Genomic DNA, 11192 nt, shown 5'->3' with positions numbered 1-11192 from the left:
TGCACTCTTTTGTTGACTCTGATGGCTGCTCCATTTCTTCTAAGGGGTTCTTGCTCACAGTAGTAGATATAATGGTCATCTGAGTTAAATTCACCAATTCCAGTCCATTTTAGTTCGCTGATTCCTAAAATTTTGATGTTAACTCTTGCCATCTCCTGTTTGACCACTTCCAATTTGCCTTGATTCATGGACCTAACATTCCAGGTTCCTGTGCAATATTGCTCTTTTCAGCATCGGACTTTACTTCCATATTCCATCACATCCACATCACATTCTAGATAATGTCAAGTTATTATCCAACATTATTTTTCCAAGATGGAAATGGGAAAAAATGTTAATTGCAGGTCTGTAATTCCGTCCATCTCTGGACACCCTATGCAATACTAATCTTTACTCGCCCTCCTTGTAAATATTACAATGGGATTTAACTCATAGAGAGATTACTGAGAAAATTCTACTCTAAGAGTATTTTAAGGAAAAGATAATTTCTCCCTATGTGTAGAATGTTATTTTAAAAAAAATGTATTTTGTGGTTCTATGGGAAATGCTTGGTGGTAGCAAGTAAATTAGTTACAGAAGATCTGTATACTTGTCTGATTAATGACATATAAAAACTAAGATACTTCAAACCTAAATAGCTTTCCCTGAGATAGCTTATACTACTAATTAGAAGTTGTCTATTACTCTGGAAGAAAATGTGTTCCAGTGGGGAAAAGAGATTTTGTGTTTTTTGAAGCTGCTTTTGATGGCTATGGCCAAAGCTTTCCATGGACAGATGCTAACTGTTCCTGCCTTTTGCCTGTATAGTCAAGTATATAAGTTGTTTTGAAATTAGTTGATCTTCAAACTTCAAAACACACAATACCCATCAAGTTTCCTTCAGTTTACTTTAACAATTATAGCTATCTTGTTTAACTCAGTCATGTGGAAATAAATGCAAAATCGAGTTGAACTTAAGCCATAGAAATTTCATTACCTGGAGGGAGGGTACGGGGAGGGAGGTGGGAGGGGGGTTCAGGATGGGGAACACATGTGTGCCCGTGGCGGATTCATGTTGATGTGTGGCAGAACCAATACAATATTGTAAAGTAATTAGCGTCCAATTAAAATAAATAAATTTTAAAAAGTCAATAATATTTCTGTTTGTTTATGTAAATCATTACAACTTTCAGATAGAATTTGAACAATGTCATAGAGGACTGGTAGTTTTTCCTCAGCCATATTAGAAGTTTGGGAGTAAAATGTGGTGGTTGACCTTTAATATATTTACCTTTAAGATTAGATAGGAACTGCCTAATTGGAACTCTGTGATTCCTTAAAAGTTGGTTATGAATATTAGATAAAAATTAATTTACTTTTAAAATTAAGTAACTGAATGAGTTCTTATTTATATATGGATAATTATTTTTGCAATTGCATAAAAATAATCTCAAGTGTTTAGTAAAATATCTAAAACATTAAATGAGGAGAGTTAAGGTAACTGGGAAGTCAAGGGAATTATCTGACCTCTGTCAATTATGAGAAATTATAAAAGAGGCAGATTAGGTATCCTCTTGCATTCTCCTTGATATTCATTTTCTCTGAGGATTGTCATCTCTGGGCAGCTAGGCAACATCAGCTAATTAACAGTACAGGACATACATTCCACAGAGACTTCAGTCAGGTAAACAGTTTTCACCAGACCAGTTTTACTGCAGTTTCATACCAATCTCATGCTTTCATAATGAGCTCTCCATCATAGAGCCAAGACATTATGTTCAGAAGGAATCTTGAGAGTTTGAAATTGCCTTTGTATGTCATCCTACCAGCTAGACACAATGCTGATCTTCAGTATCGTGTGAAGGTATTTGAAGTTATCAAGAGAAAGCATCTTCTTGCTTAAGGAAATTTAAGGACTTTCCAATTCCAAGTTAGTAGAGTCAACTGGTATACCCATTTCATACAACCTGCGTCCTTAGTCTATATACACAAGTTCCAATGTCCAGTACTGTATTAAAGGCAGGAACTGGAAATGACATAGGGAACGAGCATAGGACACTCACATAAGGGGAATAAGACTGAGAGGACAAGAACTCAATCTCTGTGGTACTTTAGGAATTGGTAAGTTAGTTTGTTTTCAGTTGCAAGTGTTCCTTAAAGGCTAAATTGAGTAACATACATGTTAAGTTGGCAAAAGAAACAGAAACACCTATAGAAATTCACCAAATTTAAGAACTAAACTTAAGTGTTCCTTATGGAAGCCAACTTTGTGTTCCTAGGCATTTCACCCTATTTTAGTATATTTGTTGTGTCTCAATATGGATATATGAAACAATTTTAATTCAGGATATTTGGCTGTCATAAAACATGTCCTTCAGTAATTGAATAATAGCATATATGTGAATGTGAACATATTAGACTGTACACTTTCATTTTTTCCTCAGCTCCTATTTGCTGTGAAATTGCAGAATGTTTTTTAAAGTATATTGTTAATATCTGTAGTTTTAAAATGTTCATTTTCTCAAAGAAATGAACTTAAGTAATCTTCCAAATGCTAGTTTGACAGTTACAACAGTGAATGTCCATTTCGTGGTTATTGTGTCAATGCATTTTTGAATTTATTGTTAATGAAAAACGATCATTCTTCAACTGAGGAGAAATACCAATTTGAGAGGAGAAACGTGGACCAGAAAAGGTGATCTGAATGTTTAATTTATTGGTGAATAAGGCAAATGACAATTTTTTTGATGGCCTCGCACTGAGGTGATGTGTATTGTATACTGGCGACTGTCCTTTCATCCTTGTACACACTTATGAATGAACTCTACATTTTGTATGAATGGACTCTAGGTTTTGTATGAATGCTTTTGGTGTCCAGTTCAGATCTTTTCTACTGGCTGGTGGGTGCACTGGTCCACACCATATTTGTCATGAGTATTGATCGATAGCTTCAGAGCCCATTTCTTCTTCTGAAAATTGCCATCAGTTGAATGGGAGACACATTACCAGGAGGTCTCCTGAACTTGGTTGGGGCAGCTTGCAGTCAATGACAGATCCTTGGGATATGTAAAAGACCACCTTTGGGTCAAGTGGCGCTACATCTGACACAATGCATGCTCAACAGCTTGTTATTCTGTATACTAGTAAACAGTCACATTTAAATGACTAGGTATTTAAATTAACCTGAATTAAATTTAAACTTCAGTTCCTTAGCTGCCACCCTTGAAATGTTCAGTCAGCAACATGTGGGTAGCAGTGATTGTATTAGTGAAGACAGAATACTTTCTATCAGCAGATAGTTCTGTTGGAGAGTCATATTCCATCTTTCTCTGGGACCAGGCTTATGCTGTTCCATTTGCGATCACATCCTTGCTTAGCAGCATTGTCCGCTCTATTTTGCTCTTTGATTCTCTTTATCCTGAGAACATTCGATCAATAAACAGCTTGCAAAGGAATTCCTACTTCAGCCTCTCCTTCTCAACCTGGCCAAATGTTGTCCATATTGATTAGAACTGTTATTTCTGATACCATGATAGATCCACTTGCTCCTCATTTATAAGTCCTTCGCTGCCATTAGGGACCAGTCCTAATGTATTGGAGTTAAGCTGAGACAGAAGGATTATTAAGGCAAAGGTGATTCAGTTATGGCTCTGAGGTTGCAGGGATTTTGTCTGCACCTTTTCAGGATTCCTTGAGGAACTGGATAGGGCAGAGTTTGAACTTTAAATTTATCAGTGAATGTTGCATGATTTGAGATCTCTTAAAGAGACATTATCTTGAGATCTTTTGTCTTTAAAATGTTTGGTTTGCACAGCAAGCAGCTAGTTTTCTTGAAATACTGCTTCCACTAAAATTTTAGTTATATTATGTGTCAGTAATATACAGTTATTGTAATTGTAAATATACCTCTAGCACTGATATGTGTCTGTATTAAGTATTTAATCTTTCTCATTTGATGTCTCTTCTCTTAATTAGTATAGTAGAATTGTGTTCTTGTGACATATAATTTCTATTATATTCTTTAAAAAATAATTGTTATGTAAGATGTCATCTTTATTTTGTAGAATCTGTTCAATTTTACCTACTTAATATTTTCTATATATACATACATATACTTTGATTTTTTCATTTATTTCACTTTTATATCCAAGTATTTATTGATATGTAGCTTGTATAGCAGAATTTGCCTATTTCATGTCATATCATGATGGTTACCAAGGATAGTATTTGTTGTTCCTGTAGCTAGGATGAATGTGCTTAATATTTCTAGTTTTTATTATTTATGCAGTTTGTCTCATACATATCAGTATTCCTTATTGTGTTAGGTCTGTCGATATGTATTTTAACTAGATGATAATTCCCAATTAAAAAGCAGAATTCCTTAAATGTGGTAGGAAGGAGATAAAAATTCCCCACTTAACCTCAGCCAAATAATATTCCTTACTTTGGAACATTGCCTTCTATGGTGGTGCAAACAGCTTTAGGAAGGGTGGGTGCTGAGTAGGAAAGGAGCAAGGGATTGGTGTGACCCAGGCCAGCAGAATGTACTCTTGAGATCATTGCAATGATGCATCTTGCACCTTGAAGTTTCCCATATCTGGTGTCCTCAGGAAGGGACAACTTCCTGAATTTCTTTAGAGAAAATATATTTAAAGAAGCAAATATGACATTGGTATCTTAATTACCTTCCAGTGTAATCCCCACTTGGACTGGAATCATTTGTAACATACAAAGAAATTACATTCTTTTTTTCTGTTTTAGTTGGTGTTGTTTTTGTTTGTTATCTGACATTAAATTTTTCAGTCTAAAATCATTGATTTTTAGACCTGTCAGATACCTGGTCATTCAGCATCCCTTTTCTAATAAATGAATATTATTCTGTATAATTGCAAATGGTTTGAACAACTTCATCTTGATAGGATTTTATCTTTTATCAACTGCCTTTCTGGTCCTTATCGATATGATGATAAAATATATTATCATTTTATTACACTGGTCCATTTTTGTATTGGTGTTTTCCTTTGATGAATTAACATTTTATATTTGCCCTTCGCTTTGGTGAATACTTCCTTTATTAGGCACATTTAGAAAAATTTTCCAGCAGTTCATCCAGGATGAATGTGTCAGTATTTGTATATATGTTCATGAGACTGAACCATAGGTTGTATTTGCCCTTCTGAGCAGGTGTGAGTCAGGGAATATATCCTGTCATTGCACATTTAGACTCAAAATTTTATAATTCTGTTATAAATTTTTTTCTATATAAACTTCTGTTGTGAATACCACAGATCACATTCTTATAAGAAATCAAAGGAAGAATGAAATCTTATGAAACTATAAACCCTGCCATCTGCAGTGGTGTCCTCTGAATTTTAATATATTCATGTCTGGCAATAAAGCAATGTGTTTGCTAAAAACACAAGCTTTGATATCAAGGAGGCCTAGTTTTTGTTTACAAATTTAGGATTTTAATAATCTTGGCTAAGCTGCTTAACCACTTTAATCTATCTCTTCAAATATAGAAGGGTAACAGTAATAAATGTCAAACATTTTTTTGGAGATAGTTGAGATTATGCATGTAAAAGTTGTAGTGCATATCAAACAATCAACGATACCAACAGTGTTGGCATTATTATTATTATTTTCAAAAATATTTCTTTATTTACTCATTTAATTTTTGACTGCATTGGATCTTGGTTGCTGCTTACAGGCTTTCTCCAGTTACAGCAAGCAGAGGCTACTCTCTAGCTGTGGTGCGCCGGCTTCTCACTGTGTTGTCTTCTCTTGTTGTGGAGCACAGACTCTAGGTGCACGAGCTTCAGTAGTTGCGGTGCAGGAGACAGTAGTTGCAGTGGATGGGTATAGCTGCCCTGCGTATGTGGAATCATAGTTGTCCTGCTCATGTGGGATCTTCCTTGACCGAGGATCAAACCTGTGTCCTTTACATTGCATGGCAGACTCTTCACCACTCCACCACCAGGGAATTCCAGCATTCTTAGCTATAAGTAGCATATCTTTCCAGCCTTCAAATTTTGGATACTTTGATTTTTCAAACTTTAAATGTGAGAATTTTTAATTAAGTATTGTTTTTGGAGGTGTGTGAACTAGTGCTCTTCCATACTGTTCTGTGTTGAGTGTTAAGTTAGATTAGCTTAATCCTTCTCATACATGATGTATTAAATTTCTATTATGTGTACTTTTTATATTTCAAACTATCTGATTTTTTTTTCTGTCCTTACCACTAAATTATGGGACATTGAGGATATTTATGCCATCGATGAAGGAATATTCCCCAGGGCCCCTCCACCACTTCCTCTTCTTTCATTTGACTCTCTGCGGTTGTTGTTCAGTTGCTCAGTCATGTTGGACTTTGCAACCCCAGGAATTGCAGCATGCCAGGCTTCCCTGTCTTTCACCATCTCAAGTTCATGCCCATTGAGTCAATGATGCCATCCAACCATCTCTTCCTCTGTTGATACCTTCTCCTCCTGTGCTCAGTCTTTCCCAAAATCAGGGTATTTTCCAATGAGTTGGCTCTTCGCATCAGGTGGCGAAAGTATTGGAGCTTCAGCATGAGCATCAGTCCTTCCAGTGAACATTCAGTGTTGATTTCCTTTAGGATTGACTGGTTGGATCTCCTTGCAATCTAAGGGACTCTCAAGAGTCCTCTCCAGCACCACAATTCAAAAGCATCAATTCTTTGGCGCTCAGCCTTCTTTATTGTTCAATTCTCACATCCATACATGACTACTGGAAAAAACCATAGCTCTGAGTGTATGGACCTTTGTTGGTAAAGTGATGTCTCTGCTTTTAATACGCTATCTAAGTTTGTCACAGCTTTTCTTTCAAGGAGAAAGAGTCTTTTAATTTCATGGCTGCAGTCACCATCTGTAGTGATTTTGGAGCCCAAGAAAATAAAATCTGTCATTTGTTTCCACTTTTTTCCTCATCTATTTGCCATGAAGTGATGGGCCCAGATGCCATGATCTTAAGTTTTTTGAATGTTAAGTTTTAAGCCAGCTTTTTCACTCTTCTTTTTCACATTCATCAAGAGGTGCTTTAGTTTCTCTTCACTTTCTGCCATCAGGACGGTATCATCTGAGTATCTGAGGTGGTCAGTGTTTCTCCAATCAGTCTTGATTCCAGCTTGTGAGCCATTCAGCCTGGCATTTCACATGATGTACTCTGTATATAAGTTAAATAAGCAGGATAACAATACAGAGGCATGATGTACTCCTTTCCCAATTTTGAACCAGTCCATATTCCATGTCTGGTTCTAACTGTTGCTTCTTGTATGAAACCTGCATACAGGTTCTCAGAAGACAGGTTAGGTGGTCTGGTATTCCCATCTCTTTAAGAATTTTCCACAGTTTGTTGTGGTCCAACAGTCAAAGGCTTTAATATAGTCAGTGAAGCAGAAGTAGAATTTGGGGGGAATTTCCTTGCTTTTTTATGATCCAACTAATATTGGCAATTTGATCTCTGGTTTCTCTGCCTTTTGTAAAGGTTTCTCTGCTTGTACATTTGGCTCTTACTGGCTCAGAGGTTAAAGCGTTGACCTGCAATGTGGGAGACCCGGGTTTGATCCGTGGGTTGGGAAGATCCCCTGGAGAAGCAAATGGCAATCCATTCCAGTATTCTTGCCTGGAGAATCCCATGGATGGAGAAGCCTAGTAGGTTACAGTCCATGGGGTCTCAAAGAGTTGGACACGACTGAACGACTTCACCTTCACCTTCCCCTTCACCTTTCCTTCATTAATAGGCTTCCCAGGTGGCGCTAGTGGTGAAGAACCTGCCTGCCAATGCAGGAGACAAAAGAAATGTGAGTAGAAATGTGGATTCAATCCCTGGGCCAGGAAAATTCCCTGGAGGGGTGCACAGCAACCTACTCCAGTATTCTTGCCTGGAGAATCCCAAAGACAGAGGAATCTGGCGGGCTACAGTCCACGGGGTCACAAAGAGTTGGACATGACTGAGTGAGTAACACTTTCACACTTTTTCCTTTACTCAGTTTTTATTAACATTTATTTTATGACAATATTGTATCAATTTCTTTCACACAGCAGCAGGTCTACACCCAATTCAGATTCAAATTTTGAAAGCCTTAGAAGAATTAAAAATGCACTATGTGCCTAATCATTTGAATGCAATAGAACTGAATTATATACTTTCTTATGTTGCTTAAGTTAATGTATGATCATGAAAAAGTGAAAGTGAAGTCGGTCAGTTGTGTCCAACTCTTTTCGACCCTTTGGACTGTAGCCCACCAGGCTTCTCTGTCCATGGGATTTTCCAGGCAAGAATACTGGAGTGGGTTGCCATTTCCTTCTCCAGGGGATCTTACCGACCCAGGGATCAAACTGAGGTCTCCCGCATTGCAGGCAGACTCTTTACCATCTGAGCCACCAGGGAATACCAATGATCATGTCTATGTAATAATAAATAGTTATGAATATGGTAATAGTGATGAATATGGTAATCAGCTAACCTTAGGGCTGGTGTTGCATTTGGTTTGATGTAAGTAATGTTTCAAGATAGCTCCCAGAAAGGTGCATATGTAAAATTAACCTAATGTAAATGGATGTTTTAGATTTTTATAATACCAAAGTGTACTTCTCTTTATATCTTCCCTCATATTATTAACACTTTTAGTTTTACATCCTATCTTTGACCTGTCATTGCATTGGCAGTGCATCTGTGTTTGTATATATTTATCTAATTATTTATCATAGGGAGTGTTGAAACCATTACACTTTGTGCACAGATTACACAATTGAATATCTTAAAAAATATTTATCTTGATTAAAATGTTGATAGTGCATAATCTTATTTCTTTAGGAATTCCAGGCTTTTAGTTGCTAGTAATACATGAAAATGAAATCAACATAAAGAAGAGGTAAGTGATGATCACTGAGTTTTGAACTTCTGCTGTGAACTGACTATTTTTGTTGTTTAGTCACTAAGTCATGTCTGAGTCTTTATGACTCCATGGACTGTAGCCCACCAGTTTCTCTGTACTAGAGTGGGTTGCCATTTTCTTCTCCAGTGTATCTTCCCAATGCAGGGACTGAGCCCACATTTCCTGTATCTCCTGCATTGGCAGGCAGGTTCTTTACTGGTGAGTCATCAGAAAAGCCCATGAACTGACTATGCACAGTGAATAAAGTTTTGGAGTTTTTGTTAAATTGGTGTAGTAATTTTAGTTATCTCAAGGGCAAGCATTAAGCACTATAATTGAATGGTAATATTTTCAAATTCTCAACAGTTTATTTTTTACTACTACACAAAAAGATTGGGGTATAGCATTCACAAATATAATGTATTAGGAATAGAGAGACAACAATTCTGCCAAAATGTTTACATGCAGCACTCTTAGTGATACTTCAAATGTAATATAATCTTTTGTATAAGTATGTTCTAGCTTATAAAATGCTATATCTGAATGCATTTTAGAGATTTTTTTGTATTATTCAATTACATGTGAGATATGTACACATACAGTTGTGCAGAATTATGAGATACATATTTAAAATAAACTTTCTCCCTCTGTCTACATCTTTCTTACTCTTTCTAATCATTCTGCCTTGATTTTCCTTACTTCCAATTTCTCTAAAATGTACATATATAATTATTGTACTTCAATCCTATTACTCTCAATCTGAAAGACATGTTGTATCTATGGTTGATGCAAACCAAGGTTCATTGTTTGGTCTTAGTATTTTATTATTTTCTTGTATTAAATATCAATATATAACTTTTTGTGAATAGTATAGAACTAATTGAATTAAGATATATCAATTTCAATGGGTACATGATTTATTCAAATAGTTATATATAAAATCGTGTGGCCATACCTTTGAACATGATAGATTTTCCTCTTTAACCCTGTTCTTCTTTGGAAAATAGCTTTTATAAATTGTTAAATGCTTGCTTTGACAGGAGCCTTGTGCTAGGAAAAAATGGAACAGAAAAATGGAAGTTCTTTCACTGGGTTTATCCTACTAGGCTTCTCTGACAGGCCTCAACTTGAGCTCGTCCTCTTGGCAATTCTTTTGATCTTTTACATCTTCACTTTGCTGGGAAACACAACCATCATTGCATTGTCCTACTTGGACCCACGTCTTCACACCCCAATGTACTTTTTCCTCTCTAACCTGAGCTTTTTGGATATATGCTACACCACCAGCATCGTTCCCCAGTTCCTGGTTAATCTCAGTGGAGCAGACAAATCCATCTCCTTTGGTGGTTGTGTAGTTCAAATGTTCATCTCTCTGGGTTTGGGATGTACAGAGTGTGTTCTCCTAGGAGTTATGGCATTTGACCGCTATGCGGCTGTTTGCAGGCCCCTTCACTACACAGTAATCATGCACCCCCGTCTGTGTGCCCTGATGGCTTCTGCTTCATGGATCATTGGTTTTGCCAATTCCTTGTTGCAGACAGTGCTCATCTTCCTTTTACCACTTTGTGGGAGAAATAAATTAGACCACTTCCTTTGTGAGATCCCTCCTTTTCTCAAACTTGCCTGTGTTGATACCACTATGAATGTGTATATGACCTTCTTTGGCAGTGTCATCATTCTTCTCACACCTGTTTCATTAATCATGTTGTCCTATGGTCGGATTGTCAGGGCAGTCTTAAGAATAAAGTCCACTGCAGGGCAGAGAAAAGCATTTGGCACGTGTGGGTCCCACCTCATGGTGGTCTCCCTGTTCTTTGGCACAGCCATCTCTGTGTATTTTCAGCCCAGTAGCAGCGACTCCCAGGATCAGGACAAGTTCATGTCTCTCTTCTACACTGTCATTATCCCCATGACCAACCCCCTCATATATACGCTGAGGAACAGGGATGTGAAGGGAGCGATGAAGAAGGTGCTTTGGAACGACTGTGACTCCAGATGATGGGTGAGGAGGACAGTTTAACAGAAGGACTTTGAATGGCAGAACTATTCAGATATATATGTATGCCCCATGAGTTATCTAAAATTTCCTTTGGCAACTCTGCAGGGAATTTGTTTCCTTCATTCCCGATGAATAAGTTTTTGTATTCATTTCAACTTCCAGAGATGCTGATTCAGTGTTCTGACAGCATCTGCTTTGTAGTTACTGTTTTAACAGCTCCAAGGATTTTTTATTTGCACTCCCATTTGGGTACATTGGGAGTGCAAATGGGTACATTGGAGGACTTCCCTGGTGTCTCAGACAGTAAAGCGTCTG

At 37.1% G+C, this 11192-nt stretch overlaps 1 protein-coding gene across 1 annotated transcript; it reads left to right on the top strand.

Moving 5' to 3' along the window:
* Nucleotides 1-9938: 9938 nt before the first annotated feature.
* LOC128055223 (putative olfactory receptor 2B8) lies at nt 9939-10877 on the top strand. The gene has a single exon (XM_052647638.1). It carries the CDS (start codon nt 9939-9941, stop codon nt 10875-10877), a length of 939 nt encoding a protein of 312 aa, XP_052503598.1.
* Nucleotides 10878-11192: the final 315 nt, after the last annotated feature.

This window comes from Budorcas taxicolor, chromosome 11 (assembly GCF_023091745.1).
Source record: "Budorcas taxicolor isolate Tak-1 chromosome 11, Takin1.1, whole genome shotgun sequence".
In the NCBI taxonomy this organism is placed as follows: Eukaryota; Metazoa; Chordata; class Mammalia; order Artiodactyla; family Bovidae; genus Budorcas; species Budorcas taxicolor.
Note: the sequence above shows the minus strand (reverse complement) of the source record. Positions and strands in the feature narration are given on the sequence as shown.

Coding starts and splice junctions, on each gene's coding strand:
- LOC128055223 (XM_052647638.1), top strand. CDS start 9,939: ATGGAACAGAAAAATGGAAGTTCTTTCACTGGGTTTATCCTACTAGGC.